The 20,205-nt window shown below is 37.0% G+C and overlaps 2 protein-coding genes across 2 annotated transcripts in view; one reads left to right on the top strand and one right to left on the bottom strand.

Moving 5' to 3' along the window:
- Positions 1 to 448: 448 nt before the first annotated feature.
- On the top strand, positions 449 to 4,187 carry LOC134797916 (uncharacterized). The gene is made up of 5 exons (XM_063770258.1): positions 449 to 700; positions 2,226 to 2,466; positions 2,552 to 2,714; positions 3,157 to 3,318; positions 3,883 to 4,187. The coding sequence occupies exons 1-5, from the start codon at positions 670 to 672 to the stop codon at positions 4,009 to 4,011; spliced, it is 726 nt and encodes a 241-aa protein (XP_063626328.1). The 5' UTR covers positions 449 to 669; the 3' UTR covers positions 4,012 to 4,187.
- Positions 4,188 to 12,702: 8,515 nt separating this feature from the next.
- Positions 12,703 to 20,205, bottom strand: part of LOC134798459 (sodium/potassium/calcium exchanger Nckx30C) — a 104,562-nt gene continuing 97,059 nt past the window's right edge. Inside the window, exons 7-8 of the mRNA XM_063770899.1 lie at positions 16,474 to 16,608; positions 12,703 to 15,493 (exon numbers count right to left, since the gene is read on the bottom strand). Of these exons, the coding sequence (XP_063626969.1) occupies positions 15,385 to 15,493; positions 16,474 to 16,608 (244 nt within the window). The 3' untranslated portion in view covers positions 12,703 to 15,384. The remainder of the gene's footprint in view (positions 15,494 to 16,473; positions 16,609 to 20,205) is intronic.

The following is a 20,205-nucleotide window of genomic DNA, read 5'->3' as shown; positions in this document are numbered from 1 at the left end:
CCCAACACAACATTTCAAGAGAATTGCGACCTGTAGAGAATATCTGGACATAGGTACGAAAGCATTTTGCCCGAGTTAAAACGGAGACCTTCGCTAACGCTTTGGTCAATCAGCTTCATGCAGTCACGATTTCGACCAGTCCGTATCAGACCACCTTTTTGTTTTTACCAACCGCCTCAGTTAATCGGTAGACCAACGATAGACCCACACCTATACTCCTTTTGTATGGGATGTGTGATGTGTGCCTTCAGCAATGGGTTTCACGGCTAGTAGGCCGCTACTCACGGGGAGGGCCCGAGTAGTAATTTGGTAAGCCTTGCTGCATCCCCCCATCCCCTATCCCATGTAATATTAATAACCATTTTCAATTGGAACAGAATTGCATCTCTTTTGTTTCGTTCGATATGATTTTTTTTCCAGTATGATGAGCCTCTGGAGAATTGGTACAGAAAGATAATACACAATAGCCTTTCAAAGCGCTTCGGCACAGACATCTTTGAATTTCCCTCAAAAAGCATCCCGCATGCGCACAAATGTGTGTCAGGGTCGTGTCGTGACTCAAGGTCATCGCTGTTTCTACAGCAACCCGACTCCATACTTGACATTTCGTACCCCAAATACGAAGCCGACAGACGTGTTTGTGGAAAAAATTGTGTTTTCCGTGCCAAAATGGATCTGGTGCCACCGTTTGCTGTTCAAGGTAGGAAAAAAGTACATTACTTAATATGATTTCCTTTTGAGGTTATTTTCTAAGCTTCTAAATCGTTGTTAAGTGTATTTTCTTTTGTTGTCTCTGTTTTCTAGGTTTATTGTTATTTCTTACGGTTTCTGATGGATTTATATTTAATCAAGTTTGTGTTGTTGTTAGGTTGTGTCTCTAATTTTTACATTAGTAGGTACCTAAGTCGAATCATCATTGTTGGTTTTCTCGCTATCAATTGTTTTTTTTTTATAAACGACTGTTTGTAAGGTAAATATTTTGTTTTAAAGAAATAACTACCTTTTTTCAACGCAAAAAATCGAAAATCTCGTTAAAAGTAGACAGGCACTTAATGAAGTACTAAAGCCACAATTAAATATTCAGACTAATTAATAATTAGTATTCTGTCTGGTTGCCTAGCAGCGGCCAGCGAGTAATTATAGTATTGCTCTATTAGAATTTCGTTTACATTTTAAACACAATCAAAGATGTATATAATTCTATCCACTCTGACACAATCTTATAGGTACCTATAAACGAGCAATTCTTGTATATTTATATATTTCGGGGATCTCGGAAACGGCTCTAACGATTTCTATTAAATTTGCTATATGGGGGTTTTCGGGGGCGAAAAATCGATCTACGAGTAGCTAGGTCTTATCTCTGGGAAAACGCGCATTTTTGAGTTTTTACATGTTTTCCGAGCAAAGCTCGGTCTCCCAGATATTCTTAGTTAAGTAAGTAATCGATGTAGATTCAATTTGAATTGATGATTTGAAAATCTAAATGAGTTATCCTTATGGGCTCTGACTCTGTTTACTTTTTGACATAGGTACATATTTGCACTCGATTCCATATACATATAATTTGCCTGTTTACAAATCTGAGACACTATAGTGTCATCATGTTAAGCGAGTTATTAGTTGCGAGCTAAAATCGAGGTTAATCACCAACTAACACCTTACACCGGCTTCCTCGTTCTACTTACCCTGTTGAACACCTGCTAATTTAGTACACTTGCGCTGTTAATAGTCTACGCAAAACTACAAAAATACATTTACATACAATTATTGTTTCTTTCACGTCGTTCTCGTAGACTTTATTAAACGACACTTCGGCAAAAACTTACTGCTTTATTCACTTAAGGGAATCTGTACGGAATAGTCGGAATATAAAGTATTCTCTATAAGTCTTCTATAAGTATTATCCAGGTTATAAATAAGTAAATTCTCTACGTGACATTTTTGTGCAATGCCTCTTTATTAAAGAATTGCCATTAAAGCAGATATTTATCCTGCTTTTATTAACCTCATACAACTTTCTTAAGTAGGTACTGCATTTAAACTCAACGACATTCCTAAATATTGAAAAGTGCCATTTAAAGTTACGAAATCAGTTTTACAATTACCTGTAGTCACCACTGTACATTCTCTTGGATGCCTTGTATCTTTGATAACTTACATGAGTAAAATGATTAAATTATGAAATTTAAAACTATTTTTTAAAAAGAAAACAAATTTCCCAGCTGCATGCAGCGTTCAGCCTCTAGAAGACTACGACGGCCCCCGGGCTCCTTTACTCCGGCAAGTTTCCCTGGACGAAGAACGCCGCGATGACTGCCAGGGGCACTGGCGGGGCTCCCATCTCCTCGGCGAGGAAGAGGAGAAAGGCATCAGGCTGTTCCGGGCGCTGCTGCTGCAGCATCTGAGGGTTGAGGAGCTCAGGCCGCCGCCGTGTATTGTTGCAAGTGCTAGACCTGACCCAAGGTAAGTATATACTAGGGTTTAAGAAGGGTGAGATACTAACCTCAGTTATCTTTTGAAAAAAGACAGATGATCGCATTTTTTTCAGAGGCTGGTGGATGTATTGGCGCGACTGGCGAGCGCTCGAGCGAGCAATCAAGAGGTTCAGGAACACGAAGGCCAGAGGTCGGCTGGCTGAGAGGGCTGAAGACATCCCCCTCCTCTGTCTCGACGAGGTAGCTTTTGAGGACATCATGCAGGAATTGTGTCAGGTAAATAGTGAACAACTAGTTCAAGAAAAAAAATATGGAAGTTCATACATATAGGTACCTAGAAGACATCCAAATTCAAAATTGAAAGTATATTCTGCAAGTAGGCCTCAAAGGACCCTTTCGCAAAGTCAATACAACAGACTCCGAAAAAACGTTCTGGCTTCGGTAAAAACCTCAAGGATCTAAGTTGTGTTTTCATTGGAAACTACTGCTCACACTAAGCTCAAAACTACTGCATCCAAATCATTATATTTTGAAATGTCCACGAACAGAAAAGACGCCGGTTTTCATGAAGGTTCTTGACCTGTCCAGACCTAGCGAATTTTATGGCCCTTGGCTGGTAGATCGAGATCGACGGAGCTGCTAAACAAGTGGTCAAGATCCTCAGTAATGAGGGACCGACAAAGAAGAGAGACAGAGATGGCCTTTGTGTGATTTTCAGGCCTGCGCCCACGTGGAGCAGCGAGCGCTGGTGGTGCTGGCGTTCCTCTGCGAGGTGTGCGCGCGTGCCGTGCGGATCGGGGGCTGGTGCCGCGCCACCGACTGGGCCGCGACACATGTGGCACAGTACGCCACGCCCTGGGCTATCAGGCATGGCGGATGGGTAAGGGGACTTAATTCACTATTACCCTAAGTCGAGAGCTATAAAGCCTTTGTTTTCTGATTTGACCAATAAATTATTATAATATATGGCCGATGTCCGCTCGCCATCGGCAGGGTGTTCATCCTCACACCTAAAATATTTATATCAGAAGTTGAATTTACGGGAGCAATACAAATATCCAGCCATGTAGCATGCCAAAATGTAGAATTAGTGCATATTAGGTGTTGGTTGATGTAAGTGTATAATAAAGTTGCCTATGACTGTCATATCTATGTTGTATAAAGTACCGACCGGGTCAAGTCTCAAACTACTTGTACAAGTTGACCGTTACTTACTTGTCTCCCAAGTCCATTAATCAACTAGGAGACCTGTCAACCCTACATGACTCGAAAGATGATAGACGGGATAGAACTTAAGCCTCCAGTCTCTGAAAGTCTGCCACAATCTTTATAGTTTTTGTACTGTATATACCTATATCATCACCCAACCGTATATTCGATCACAGGACACTACTAAGCTGAGGTATCCAAATCCTAACACTAATTGCTTCCCTTCACTTTTCAGAGTAACGTGGTAGAAAAAGCCGGAGGCTATCGTCGCGAAGACAGCACACTCCTAGCTGGTGCAGCCGTGGCAGCACTTCTAGCATTTCTCCTCTTCTGCCGCACACGACTGCGACACTCCATCCTCTAAACATCACCACACGCACACTTGGATGTCGATTACCGCATTGGCGGAGATTGCCAATCAAAGCAATCGTAACATTCTATTGGCTAACGCCTACTTAGAGCGATTGGAGCGCTCTATTGCCCGTTGAAATTTCAAATTTCGAAGATATAACGATTTTTAATGGCAACGAGTTCAACAGTCGAGTTGAGATGACTTGCCAGTAAATTGTAAGCCTGTATTTCGGAGCTTTAGAAGGTATGGAAGGTATGGTTTGGAAGGTACTGAATGCAATGTCATACCTAAAGTAAACAGTTGTAAATCATATTTAAACTTGTGATTACAGTAGATAGATCGAGAGTTTAACCATCTAAAGGCAGATAATTGTGGACTTAGTAAAGTTTTGTACGTATTATATTAAGAAAATATGAGCCAAATGTGTTATTGTATGACAATTATTCTAAGACGTCGTTTAGATATAAAATTTGAGACCTAATCGTATTCCTAATAATACTTCGCATTTTGCTTATATTTCGGCTTAGCTTATATTCTTATAATGTTGGCGTTTTAATAAATTTAAATTATATTCAAGCTGAAATTTCACATAAACTGTATTAACACCTAAATTCATATATACACTAAAATAATAAATTTACATTGATTCCTAATTTTCTGACAATAATTAAGCTCAATTTGGCATGTCTCTATACCCGGTTGTCATTTCAAATAGGTGTCGGTCAATCAATTAGATATAAATCTAAGACAGTTTTTTTATTATACTTTTGTTTTTAACCATTTTTTTCTCTCAGCAGAACTCTTTTCTACTCTTGTTGTTGTTATTACCTAACTACGTAAATTAGAGATAGAGAATTTGCAAAATAATTTCAATAACCTATTTTTACACATGACTTGGCAAATGAATGTAAGTTGCATTTACAAATTTTGCATAAAGGTACCTAAGGTCTAAAATATAGGTAATATTAACATAAATTTGTATTTAACTGTCTGGAATCTCATTTTTTGAAGATCTGAAAATAGTTCAGCAGAATCCTGAATCCGACTTATTGAGTTATTGTTAGCTTTATTTTTAAAGTTTAAAACAGTTGTTTTCTGTTTCCATTAAATTTCTTTTGTGTTCTGTCTAAAAAAAGCTTTAGCAATAATTTAAACTCATTGATTAATTTAAAGATTAAGAATTTTATTTATTGATGTCTTTTATGCAGAACTACTTTCTAATCGATTTTTTTTCGCAACGATAATATTTCTGTAAAAATAAAAGCTTACAATGAATTTATGGGATAATGTTTCCGATTTTTTGATATTTTTCTGAGAGTAATAATGTAGTTGTTCAAATCACATTAAAATAATTAAAATTTCAATCGCTTTTACATCTCACGCAACTGTCCAGAGTTTAAGTATTTATTGATGTTAATTATTAATAAGATTAAATAAACAGTAAATTAGTATTTTGTTGTTAATTGCTTCATAGTTTTATTTCTGACTATTTTTAACTTTTCCCAACGAATTATACACGACAATTATTTAAAGAGAAGGGAAATATGAAATAAGTATATCACTCACTATTTTATTATTTTTATTGTAATTTTTCATAATACCGCCGACAAACGACGCGCGGGCACGTCAATGCTCTTAGACGACGAAATTATACAAAACAATACAATATACGAATGGTAAATAAAAAACCTATAAACTTTAGAATCTGATAAACTAGTGAGTTTGAACTATTATCATAAAAAATATAAACAACGTTTTATACAGCGAACATAATAATTTGATTGTTGTATAAAACGTTACTCATTCTTTTATGCTATGACTATCACATTTGTAATCATTAACAATCATTAAAAGCTTTGACAAGGGCAACAATAAGTATAAATTACACAATCATTATAGCAAAACCTCTTACACAGGTTGTGAAACATCCTGTATATACACGCCTTCCTATGAAATTAACGAAAAACATAAATTATCTAGTATCTACATATAAAAAAATCCTGAAATAGTTACAAATACAACAAATATTTGTACATGAACTTGTGCTTATTTTACAACATTTACTGAACATATGCGCCAAATATAGGGTGTTTCACAAATCGCCGTAAATTACAAATTAACTAGCTCAAAGCTACTAATAAAATGTATAATAATACTGCTCCATCAAAATCACAATAATGTGCCGATTTAAAGTAACCAACCAGTCGCCTGATCCTAACGCCATGTCGACTTTATATCGATTTATGTAAACAATAATATATTTAAATAAATTGTAAGTATTTATAAAGAAACATGGGTGACAATCGACTACGAATAACTGATAAAAACGAATGAATTACATAAAAAATCGAATAATTATTTGTCATTGTTCAATCACCAAGTTCATACCTGAATCACGAATAAATGTTGTCGTGAATAATTATTTATTGCCGAGTATAATTGGTTGAACTATACAGAGAATAATTTAACGACGACTAACTTTAATCAAATAAAGTAGTTTTCTAACAATGTTATTAGACAGTACTAGATAAGAATAACGTAGTTAAATAAATAAATACAATTATTTAATCCAATATCGATATAAAGACGACATCGCCCCTGTAACAGGGTAGAGCAGATCTTAATTTGCCTCCAACATGATGTAACTTACCTTACCTACATTATTGAAATAATAACATTTTTAGGTTTGAAGTACTTATTTTGTATATTTTTATATCACTATTAACAATCTACGCTGAGCTCTTGAATTCGAGTAACATCTTGGACTTTTTTGAAATTAGAGTTATATAATTAATGTTACATATTAATTCCATTGGCGATGACATATAAGAAATATACTGTATAATGGGCATACACTAGAATAATTATTACTGGTGAATAAGTATCTACCATAGGTACAAAAATGATTATGGTTAATATATTTTTATTGCTTCACATCCACGTATTTAGAAAGAAATCATCATAGTCTTCGACAACAACAGGAGGAGGGTCGAACAAAAAGACTCCAAACAGTTATTTGTGGCCAGCATTTCAAGTCACAATTTTCATGCAAATGATGATTGGTTTACTATACATGTTATATAAGGCATTTATTGACTTAAAAAGCCATTGGGACTTATTTCTTCGTCCACAGACAAGACCAAATCAAATGAACTAAGCTCAAAATTATAATGCTCTAAAAGTCGTTCCATATTCAGCCAAGTGACATCAGTTTCTCGAATTCAAACTGAATCAGCTACAAATAAACGACAGTGCCCCCCGCTGCCCACGAGCTTCCTTAACGATGATTATTATGGCTATCCGACCTGGTGTTCACTCCCGCACCCGGGCAGCGATGCACATATCCTCGTAACTATATCATAATTTTATATAAAAATCATCACTCTAGTAACAATCTCTACTTGAATATAATATTTAAATTTTCGTTAATTTAATATTTTTAAATATAATGATAGCTTTTAAGCCTATCTTATACTACTAAGAATTTATAGTGTATTAGGGCGGCATATCACCCAAGTAATTTCAACTCTTACATTTAATAAATAGAATTTATAACAAATCTTTGAAACGTTAAATTCTCTGAAGAGCGTTAGAGTAAGTGCGCGGTTCTCCAACTCTAAAAATGCCATTGAGACTTGCGAGTCACAGAATACACGACTTATTCCTTCACTCGTCAGTTGTTTAGGTTTAACTCCGTTATTTTAGTGACGTAACTTTCCTTTAATAGCATTTCATTGTATTATTTAATTCGAACGACATTTGTACTTTCATACAAATGTTCCTACAAACGTCTTTTCACGTCCGACGAAAATAACGGAGCGTTTAATGACGTCTATATCGGCTTGTGCGGTTGGTTAGAACGAATGCAAGTTTGATGTAGCTACTTTGAGTGGCTCGCTGCATGATATGATCCCCAGTCACCCTGGTGACTTGAGCCTGGTGAAATATTGCCCTGAATGACCTTGAAATCAGTACTGGAAGCTATTAGTGCCTTTAGTACTACAAGTAAGTACTAAAAATTCACTGCCAATTTAATGCGAAAAAAGTAATCAAAGTATTTTTACATTTTAATAAATCTATAAATTACAATTATAAACTCTAGTCGTAAAAATTATAATTTAAGTACCTACATGTAGCTAATTCCGTCATAGAAGCTATTCCGTCTACGAGCGTATATTTCTTTGATTTTCAATCGTAGGGAAAAAACATTTGCTTTGATTGCTGAAACTAAAAGCAATCGCTGCTTTGTCGACAAAATTATCAATGTTGTTAATTGTTCGAGAAAAACGCTAGTGGACGGAGTAGTCCCTATGACGGAATTAGCCACATTGACCTTACCTTAAGAAATTAATAATATAGTGACTAATTTCACCAGGCATAAGACACCATTTATATGTCAATTCATAAGAGCTGGCGCAAGATACATACTTATACCTAATCTGTTCATATTTGCATAGAAACTTCACACCAACTCTCATAAATCAACCAATGCCGATTCAAATTGTATCCATTAATAACTCCTCCGAGTAACATTTACCACTAGAAACAATCATGGAAGGATGAATAAATTACAAATTTCTACTTATATTACAAGAGATAGATAGAAATCTAGTGTAAAATAGTATATATATTAGCATATAGAATGTGTAGCGTAAGGCTCTCGTACAGACGTACACATTTTGGTACTTTGTGCTCACACATTTTACTACACGTATGTAAAAGGATATATTTTGAATGCTACGAGCGTCTAACTCGATATTGTATATCACCGAATCTTAAATAAACTCGTAAGAGCAAAGATCATTGGAACCTTAGATTTAGTCGTAAAGAGTTGCCACTTAAAAGTCGAACAGTTTCAGTTTCAGAAGGGAATACACCTGTGTTTTGAATCTGGATCTGGACCCAATGCCCGTTGTAACTTTATGACCTGTCATTTTTTGGAGTCGAATTGGGCCTCTGAAATACTGCACATAGGTGGGCTTTCTATCGAACTTCTTAAGTGCAGTATCAGTTTATATAATACAAGTGTTTTAGTTTTGTCAAAGAAGCATAGCATCCATTCTAGTGTGAAGCGTATAGATGTTTCTTGCAATATTTTCGCAGCAAGCAGTTGTGATGAATATTTATGGTAGTGTACGTGGTGCAATTGTTTATTTTTTGGTTTTAATACGCGCAAAAAAATGATACGTGTACAAACAGTATGCTTTGCTTTCCAATGTTTCCTGTCAAATCGAGATATTAAAGTTTTCCATCATGCAAATGCTTTCAATGCCACGTCTGAAACTGTTTGGACCGAGCGGCGCTAAGCGTACTACAGAAGATCAAATACAAGCTTACCCATATTTTAAATATTTACAGTACGTGAGGTGAATGATCCGTTTCTATTAATCTCTTTACAAATACGTCATAAGCATGCCTCTATCACAGATTATGACCTACTCGAGTTCCCGTACCTATCGATATGTCGTTTTATTTAGCAAAAAAAAAATTTTTTTTAGTGGTGTCAATTTTATGAAGCGAATGACTTTGAGATTTGTGCGCATTCAGATTCAACATTTCCGAGGTCAGTTAATGGTTACCACATGAGCGTTACTCAATGTTCTGAGTTCAACTAGGTAACAAATCAAATTCCCGTCTCGGTCACCGGTGGACTTGGTCACTTTTTTGTGTATGATATCCATTTCAGCTTACAATGGTCTGAGTTGTTAAAGCTTATCAATAGAAATATTTAACTAACTATTCTAGTCTATTTATTGCTATGTCAAATAGGCGGGTTATCAATATAAAACTTTGTGGGATATCAACAGTTGAATTTACAAAACATTACAAACTTTCTATCATTGGTTAGATATAAAAGGAATTCGAAGCGATTGTTCGAAGAAGCAATAAATAATTCTATACAGAACGGATACTAAATCGCGTCGCGATCGCGATTCCTGATATCGAGATGTGGTCTTAAAGTTTGCTCCAGCCAAAGAGAATAGAGTGTATAGAGAGTTGTTGTAAATTATGTAGCTACAGTTTTCTCGCCATCTGTCGACAGAAGATAAACTTTTAGAACGCCATTTGACTTTGATCCTTATTCTTTCACTGATATGTGTTAAATTTGTTTATATGTATTAAAAAGTAGGTAACGCCATCTACTCGAGACTAGGCTAGGCTGGGAAATGGCGTTACTTTTTGATATAAACAAATTTAACACATATCTGTGAAAGAATAAGGATCAAAGTCAAATGGCGTTCTAAAAGTTTTAATCTTCTGTCGAAAGATTGCAATAAATTCACTGTGGCTACATAATTAACTTTGACAATCCGTCTCTATTTCAAATTCTCTTTGCTCCAGCGAAATAAAACAGCCCTGGATGGTTACAGTTTAAATAGACATCAAACTGGCAATAGGTATAATTTATACCTCTCTAATGGGCATTTCTCAGGAGGGCCATTTTTACGTGTCCGGGGCTATAAATGATTGAATTTACTGTTCAATAAATCTGAATAAATTTAGGCATGATCTTCAGCCTATATTCTGTCTGGGACACTATCAAATTATTTATTTATTATTTATATAATACAAGAAAAAAAAATTCAAATGCCAAAAATGATGTTCGGTGGGAGTGTCCCGCACCCAGATTTTATGAAACAAAAAATTATTACTCAAGATGGGGCATTAGATCGGAGTTATTATGGGTATTCACGCATAAGGTATTAGTTAACTTATCATAATCTTTATATCACAATAATGTATTTGCTCAACTCATTGAATAAAACCAAATTTACGATGTGTCCAGGGCTAGTGCCTGATTTCGGTGTAATTTGCAAAACATGTCGGTACTCCTTCAAAGTTGTAAACCAGGAACTCAGTGTCTCAAACACAGTATGCTTTAGTTGTGCCTTAACCGTTGAATAGAGTAGAGGTACAGTCACAGTATAATAAAGTGATTTTTTAAAGGTTTCACCGTCCTTCGGTGGGTTTGGTTCTATGTTTTTTTGAGATCGGTGGTGCAATTTACTCCGAAAGTTTTAGTGCATTTATCGTTATGCAAGTGCTTAAGAAATCCTCGAAAGTACGTAAATCTTATCTTATATTACATCTCCTCTGTATCACTCATGCTATTTCTGTAATTGCTAAAAAGCGATTAATTTTGACATCACTGGTGTTGATTTCCTTGGATTCGGTGGATTTTTTGACCACCGATATCAAAAAAGTGATCACTGAATTCAAATCCTGCTTTGTAAACTAGTTTGTTGTACTAATTTATTACACCTAAAAAGTGCAAGATACGTTGTATAAACGTAAAATTATGTTTGTAAGTAAATTAATTCATAATAGGTACAAAAAATCACTAGTTTACTATGAGTAGTTTTTTAAACCAGACGTGTGTTGAAACTTGTAGACCCAATGTTTCTTTCTCTGTCTTGATGTTCACTAGTTCAAAAATCACTAGTTTACTATGAGTAGTTTTTTAAACCAGACGTGTGTTGAAACTTGTAGACCCAATGTTTCTTTCTCTGTCTTGATGTTCTCTTCAAACCAATGAAGTAAATTATGTTAATTGTCCTCTGTATCACCTGAGGCCCTATACCTCGATAACTTTAAACGTATCAGCCATATTAAATGAATGCAGATCCCACTTCTTTTACAATAACTTGTGTATGTAAGTATTATGCAAGGTGCACCCAAGGGACGGGATGTTCAGAACAAGGGATTAAAAATAAAGTAGCCTTCTAATGTCGAGATCGCTTCAAAGGTACTGAGCGTACCTACTGATCGATATTTCTAAAGGATAGCCATAGACACAAATTGAACATAGCAAATGTTTTAACAATCCTCAATGTCTTATGTCTTTATGTCTAAATATAGGAGTTACAAATTATCTCAAGTGTTTCAGAATGCTGGAGATCTCCAGCACCCTCAAATAATTAACAGGTTATTAGATCTTCAAGCATTAGTCGACCACTTCAAATAGTTTTAAATTGATGGAGTTCACGCTTTAAAACTCTGTTATTCAAAAATACTTGTTTTCCGTATTGCATCACATTGCTTTATAAGTGCATTAAATATTTTTTGAGCATTGAACACCACTCAAAAGTTTCTTGTTTATCGAGTGTAGGTAACATAAGTTTCTTTTTGATGCGTGTGCGGTCGGATTGTGTGAAACAAACATCTTCTCCTTTATGGCACTAATGTGCGAATTTGTGGTCGACATGTCTGAAACTCGTTCCAGGACCATACATCGCCCACCACCCTATTATATGAGAGGACAGTCAAATAGTGTGGGATATCTTCTAGAGATGTTGTTTTACAAGCCGTAATTAGGTTATTTTAAAATCTTGGGTCTATATCTATTAAATTTATGTAAGCTTTCGAGATCATTAGCCTTATTACATCGCTTATAATCAAATAAGAATGAAAAATATGATTAAAATGTAATATGATTGAGATATAAAATTGAAATGTGATTTTTGTGTATGCATTATTGAATTCGGTGACGCCAATTGATTTCAGTGCCTGCACATGATTTCGGTGTTTTTTTAAATCTCAAATATCTTATAAACTATAAGGTTCTAATGGAGGCCTCCACTACCAATATTTTTTATATTAAGGCTAGATTTTAGGAAATAAAGTCGCATATCAAATAAGTTAAAAAAAAAATTTGGCACCGAAGTCAGGCACCGAAGGTCATCTCTGAGAAACGCCCTAATGTCACGAAAGTACCTACCGCTTTTGGTTCCAATTAGGCATTATTGCATATTCGTCATTGTGTTTCTATATTTCGACTTTATTATTTTGTATATTGTTTTAGTATATTGAATATTGCCAGTTTGCCCACTTTACGTATTTAATCAGAGCAATTCAGAGCATTATAGAGTTAGACCAAGATAAGTCTGCAAAGATTATGATAGCACACGCAGTGCAAGTGTTATTTTAAACGTCGAACTTCTATGAAATTATCAAATATCTTCTATGAATATATCAAAATCGTTGCAGACTTGTCTTGGTCTAACTCTAACTGCTTGTAGAGTTTGTTGTATGTTTGTAGCTTATAAGACCATCTCTCGGGATCAATACATATGGTCACAAAACTTTATCATAGATCTTATAACACATCACTACAGCATATGTAATCAAAAATCTAAATTAAATTGTAACTCTTAAGGCCTGTGCACACCGGACGCGTGTGCGTAGACGTGCACGTGCGCGTTGTAATATGCATATCCTTATGAGAGACGGCACACCGCTTGCGTGTCGTGTGCACGCGGCTCTATCATGTTAGTGTACGCAGCCGGTGTGCTCTGATCTAACCGACGCCGTAGTTTAGTTATAAGACCAATATAAAGGCACTATCATTAGACCTTCCTTCAAGACCAACCATAACTATAACCTTTAAATACTTCAGATTATATTAAGAATTGACTGCTCTTGCATATACATCCGTAGTTGAATATAGTTGAAGAGAGAGAAGAAAGTAATCATTAAGAGTGTAAAAATCTACCTACCGAAGAGCGGGACAAATGCGCCCTGCGGCGGCAGCACGGTCGCATTTTTATCGCTTGTCACCATGCCTATAACGTTCTAACAAGTATGTAAGTGCGAAAGTGACGGGCATAATGACAGGACATAAAAATGGAACCATGCTGCGCCCGCTGAAGTGTAGCACTATTATATAAACCGTATTTAATTGCTATTAGATGAAATTTACGAAACATTGTATTGAATATACACGAAGCTAATGTAAAGGAGCTCCTACGAACTCTTAGGCACATTTTATGGAATGCGTTATCTTACCCATTTGCCCCGCTCCGAGCTACGCTATGTACAATCTCCGTGCGCACTCTAACACCCCCGAAATAAACGTGGACACGGGTCCCGGACCCAAAATAACGCTCTCAAACAATATTTACAAAACATACGCACAATAATAGCTGACACGTACTATAGTTCGTTTTTTTTAGCATTAGAAAAAAGGTAAACAATCTTGATGTGTCTTTTAATAGAAAAACACGTTTTAAAAATAAGTCACGGCAAATATTTAACAATTATGAATCTAATACGATCATTTATATTCTCCTGCTTTCATAAGTAATAGTTACTGATTTTTAAAAATCGTTTTTCAATTAAAAGCCATGTCACGATCGCTTACCTTCTTTCTAATGCTAAAAAAACGAACTATATCTAATATTATAAATTAGCAATAACGCTAACGGCATCATAAAAGCGCCTTTATTCAACGGTTAGGTAATGAACCTCTAACATTCATATAAATATCTACAGTCTCTAGTGTGGGCTACTCCTTTATAATTTACAATTTTGATACAAAAAATCTAGCCGATTGCACCGCTTGCAAGTCTGTACACACCTCTAGCGCACTAGCTGCTGGCAGATACTTGTCTCGCTCTCGCGTGTTATTTTTCAGGTTTGCAAGAAAGAGTTCAATATGCTGCCAGCAACTCACGCGCAACCAGCCATTTAAAACCAGAAGCTTACGCTCATTATTGCATACAATTAGGATTTCTATACTATCCTATAATACACTTCGTTCTATTGCAAAGAATGAATATTGGACTCCTTTGGTGCTCATGTCTCTCTTGTTTACAAACTAAGCGTAACATATACTATAAAGCAAAGGCATTTAAGTACAAATAATATGTGAATTTGAGCAATTTAACAACATTTCGTTTGTGCTTTGACATGCATGGAAAACAACCTAATTGAACTAACCAAACTGGACTGAACAAATGTATACAGATCTAGTTCACATCAAACGTCTAGTTCCCTATTGTTTGGAATGCACGTTGGACCAATTGATTTCCTAATATCAGAACAACTTCCTTTATTAAAATCAGTGCTATAATTTTTTTGCAACACAAGTCACTTCGGCCATTACATTTCCATTTTTAATTATTAGCTACTTTTCCGTTAATCTGTGGAGCTGAGATTTTTTGATCTATATTTCTTAACCCATTGAGCTAACCACGCCATATCGTCGTTTCAATATAATAGTCAAAATCCATGTTAACGGCTACAACGTAGCGCTACGACCAGAGCTTAGCAGTGAATGAGTTAAGGATTCGGTACGCAGTTCCATCGAGCAAATACGGGAAGCACCCCGACAATTGAACTATCACAATCTTTTAATGCTCTTTATTCCTTGTAATAACAAGTTCTAGTTCAAATAGGGAACAAATCTAGTTATTTTGTCTTATCCACCCACGACCACTGCCTTGCCACGAAGGGTTTGGTTACTCTTTCTTTAATATGTTCTTTCTTATATTCTAGTCCAATTGCTTTCAGGTTTTTCTATGGCCTATTGCTGAAGTGACTCGTGCTCATCCTCTTGATTGTTCTGCAATATTCCCGATTGTGCTAGAAAGTTCTGGAACGTTCTTACTCGCTAGGACAGTGGAGGTAGCCGTACTCCAGACTGAGACTGACGGCCACGAACACGAAGTACAACAGGAACATCGTGAAGCCGAGCCCTCTGTTCATTTTCCACCTGGAAATGTAATAATAACATATCAGTACAACAGTGATTAATTGAATAACAATTTTATAGAAGAAACTACAAATAGATACCAGGTAGCGTCGCGAACAGATCGGTTTTAAGTAACTAGAACCTTTTTTAACATTAACGCGGTAAAAAGAAGCAAAATTGAGAAAGCTTGCGAATAAAATATCACGCATAAGATTTGGACTCGATATATATTATACCTCCACCTGCAATTAGATCAGGTCCGCTCTCTGCTTTATTAGCTGATAATGGAACAGGTCTGAAGCCGGTGATCATTATTCTGAGAAATAATGACAGAGGGACATGGAGCCGAGTACTTAGCATAATGCTACACACCGTGTTGATCTGTCAAATACCTAATGATGGTACAGCTACTAATGCCAACTAACCTGAAGCACGCGATGCTCGGGAGGACGAATAGCAGCATGGCGAAGAGCAGCATAATCTGCATAATGCTGCACACCATGCCCTTAGATGTGACCTCCGCCGGCTATCCATTGACCAGACAGGTGATGATGGAACAGCTACTACTGACAACTAACCTGAAGCACGCGATGCTGAGGATGACAAACAGCAGCATGGCGAAGAGCAGCACGATGCTACAAAGCATGCCCTTGGAATTTACCTCCACCGGCGGCCCGTTGACCAGGCAGGTGACGATGGAACAGCTACTGACAACTAACCTGAAGCACGCGATGCTGAGGATGACAAACAGCAGCATGGCGAAGAGCAGCACGATGCTACAAAGCATGCCCTTGGAATTGACCCCCACCGGCGGCCCGTTGACCAGACAGGTGACGATGGAACAGCTACTGACAACTGACCTGAAGCACGCGATGCTCAGGATGACAAACAGCAGCATGGCGAAGAGCAGCCCGATGCTGCACACCATGCCCTTGGATTTGACCTCCGCCGGCTGCACGTTGATCACACAGGTGACGATGGAACAGCTACTGACAACTAACCTGAAGCAGGCGATGCTCATGATGACGAACAGCAGCATGGCGAAGAGCAGCACAATGCTGCACACCATGCCCTTGGAGTTGACCTCCACCGGCTGCCCGTTGATCAGTCCGTATAGCAGCCACGGCAGTGGGAGCCTGGAAAATGACAGGAGGGTCTATTAGAATGAGTTACTTTGCATCGAGAACCCAGACATCTATAAAATTTAAATAAGAACAAGTTTTAAGTTTTATTTTATTCTAGGGACATTCTTGTCACGCTTGTCACACATATAACACATGTGGGTAAAGTTTCGATTTCCGATATTGGTAGTAGTTGGTGGTGGTAGTTAATATTGGTGGTCCCCTGGTTTATAAAATATTTTAGGATTTTAGGTACATACTTACCTAGTATATTGTAACCTGAAATGTCAGATAATTAAAGACGCAAGTATACTGTAATGTACTTGGTGAAGAAAAAATGCAAAATTTCTTTAGCAAGCTCGACAACCCAAGTTGGCTTGTCCAATATGGTCCGTGAAGTGTTGTTAAGACAGTAAATGCATTGTGGGAAAAACGAGGCTAATAATTATATATTCACTCCTCCTCAACGATATAAATCTGCCTGTCAATCCGTTTGATCTGCATTGAGTGTGACTCAGATTTCTTGCTTCAGAAAAAGACCATCATAAACTCGAAAGTAATTATTACTCTCCGTTTTTACGTTCAGTTATACTAAACGGTTTAGTCCTTCGGGTGCAGGTAAAAGTAATTTCATTTGTGAGCCACTTCATAAAAAAAACTACGTTTTATAGTCGTGTCATAATGTGAAATTACGCTAAAATAACCCTAATTGAAATAATAACGGCCGCCATAAACGGAACAACAAAACATCCATTACAACAGCGTATGGTTAGCGAAGTTACAAAACTCCATATTCATCAGGCATAATGTTATCGGCCTTGGGGGATAGTGGGATATAGGTAAGTACGTCGACCAACGCCGTGAAACCGTAAGGGGTTGTAGTTTATTTTATTACAATAAACAAATGCTAGTAAAATAAACAAGACAAAAAGTGTACTAAAATCATTTTGTAAATGTAAAAGTTTGTAAGTATGTTTGGTATGCGGGCAAATCCGCCTGCGGGAAATTCTGTACACGAGAGTATTTTTCAATTATCGTACCATCAAGTGCCTATTTCACAAAGATAATTGTATTGACTTGATCGGTAAAAAACATAGAGTCAATGTTTACTTGTTGGACCAGCAATATACAGATAATTCTGACAGCAGCGTGGTGAAACAGGGGCCTACTTGTGGAAAGCAATTTCTGGTTTATCGATGAAGTGAACACTAGTTTACTTTTGCTTGAAAACGTGCTTGTTAGTCGAATTTCCACAGACGGATTTGGGCGCATTGGTCTTAATTGGATGTTTTTTCTTGATCACGAAAAACCGGTAAAACACTGGCTAAAATTTGGCTCTACACATAGTTTATAACCTGGATCAGAAAACTTTTTATCGGGAAAATATCTCCTAAGGGCAGGGGCGTATTTTGAAATTTGGCGCCCCGGGCCAATACATTTCGCCGCCCCAGAAGTCAAGGAAGAAAAACAAAATGCAATTCGCTAGGGGCGCCATATGGCCCATACGCCGCCCCTAGCGGATTGGCGCCCCGGGCCATGGCCCGGATGGCCCTATGGTAAATACGCCCCTGCCTAAGGGGGTGATAGAAACTAATGCTATTAAAATAATACTAACAAGGGAAGGAGGCAATTTTATCTAACATCAGTAGTTACGACTCAAACATAGTTACCATTATACATATAATATGCACCTACAATTACAAAATTCATAAATCATAATCCATAAGTAGGTATTTTACTTAATCTAAATTCATAATACTTCGTTATTCATAATTCTAAGGAACATCGTTTTCTGAAGCACATATTTAGTAGTTTGATATCGATTGGTGTTATGTATTTTGTAACCAGCCAGCACATAGGTACTAACTCAATCACATACCTTGAATGATTTACTACAAAACTCAGAACAAATATATCTCGACTCTGAAATAATTTCTAACAAAACTAGACCCCTAAACCCACAGCAAGTGTAAGTAACCAGAGATATCCCTTAGACTGGTTTGTTAGAGACGATGTTGTGATACTTTGGGAGTATTACCGGTGAAATTTTATTAGACATTTCGAGAAGAAATATGAAGGTTGTAAAATGTTTATGTGCTTCTAAGATGATTATACTCGTACAGAAGAGGTAAAGTTTGCGTGAATGTGGAAAATAATTTGATACCTATGATTATTTTATAGTCGTAGCTGAGAAGTCAGGTGCGATTCCAATACAAATCATTAAATCAAATCAAATTTATTAGATTCGAACCGTTAGTAAACTAACAAATTAAATCTTTCTCTCTTCTTCTTCTTCTTCTTCTTCTTCTTCTTCTTCTTCTTCTTCTTCGTCGTTCCCTCATGACTGAGGATCGTGACCAACAACTATGTCCCTCCATTTATCGCGAACAAGGTCTATGTGGGCTGCCCTCTGTATGGAACCACATGCTTGTCTAATGGAATCCGACCTTCTTGCAGGGGCTCTTCCTCTAGCGCGCTTGCCTTCAACTTGCCCCAGTATGATGTCACGTTCGAGGCTGTGGTGTGGCGAATTGAATCTTTAAAGATAAATAAAACTAGTATTTCTTGCTAATTTTCATGTATTTTTGAATTTGGTTAATTTTAGCTACTTTAGCCTAAGCTGAAGTGGGACTGGGCAGGCCATGAACGACGTATGCACCCACAGAGGTGGGCTAAACGCCGGCATGGTCGGCCCAAGAGGAGATGGCGGGACGACCTGGACGCATTTCTCAGCAACTGGACGGATGCTGCAGTTAATCGGGAGGAGGTCTAGGGGGGAGGCCTTTACCCAGCAGTGGGACACTATATAGGCTTATAAAAAAAATGTTATTTTATTACAAAACCAATAAATACTTTCTTGGAATAGTTTTTAGGTAAGTATTTCTTAATCATTAGTTCGTTTATTTTTTAATTTCCTTTAACATTATACTTTGGCTTTTAGCTTAAAAGCTTTATATTTTCGCGAGCAAATGTCAAACAAGACTCTACACCAAACGACCATAGGGATGAAATTTACCAAATGAAACTAAAGTTGAAAGACAGCATAATTCACAGAATTACGTCTCAGCGATTTGATCTCTGTCTATCATTTTCTCTGTGAATTAAACAAATTAAAATTGGAAAAATTAATTGTCTCGGGTGGGACTTCAACCCACGATCGGTAGCCCGGTGCTCTGAGCAACCAAGACCCCAATACAGCGAATATTTCCACCATATATGAGCCTTGGCTAGCCCATACCGACGTCAACCGTAAGAGTGTTATACTTCTTAGTTTATTTTTTGGTCGTGGGTTCGATTCCCACCCAAGACAGTGAATTTTACACTTTTAATTTGGTTCTAACCTTAATAGCATCATTCGCAGATGTTTCTGCTCGATACAAAATTAATTTTGTGAAATTAAAATTCAGTAGGTAGGTAGCGATTCCTCACATCATTACGTCACCGTACCGCGACAGTAGCGGAGCCACATTTGAATAACAGCACGTCTGTTCGCAAAACTCGGCCGTTGCCTAATGGAAATGGAGCTGGATTGGCGGGTGAGCGTTGGCCAATGGCGAGTCGACTTTTATGGCCAACCAGCGTAGCGCAGAGTCTCCTAAACCCATGAATCTA

This window comes from Cydia splendana, chromosome 16 (genome assembly GCF_910591565.1).
Source record: "Cydia splendana chromosome 16, ilCydSple1.2, whole genome shotgun sequence".
Classification (NCBI taxonomy): domain Eukaryota; kingdom Metazoa; phylum Arthropoda; class Insecta; order Lepidoptera; family Tortricidae; genus Cydia; species Cydia splendana.
Note: the sequence above shows the minus strand (reverse complement) of the source record. Positions and strands in the feature narration are given on the sequence as shown.

What these genes read in the sequence shown, in the direction of transcription:
- LOC134797916 (XM_063770258.1), top strand. Translation starts at nt 670, where the DNA reads ATGGATCTGGTGCCACCGTTTGCTGTTCAAG. An exon ending in TCATGCAGGAATTGTGTCAG is followed by an intron (nt 2,715 to 3,156) that starts GTAAATAGTGAA and finishes TGTGATTTTCAG; the next exon opens with GCCTGCGCCCACGTGGAGCA. An exon ending in CTATCAGGCATGGCGGATGG is followed by an intron (nt 3,319 to 3,882) that starts GTAAGGGGACTT and finishes TTCACTTTTCAG; the next exon opens with AGTAACGTGGTAGAAAAAGC.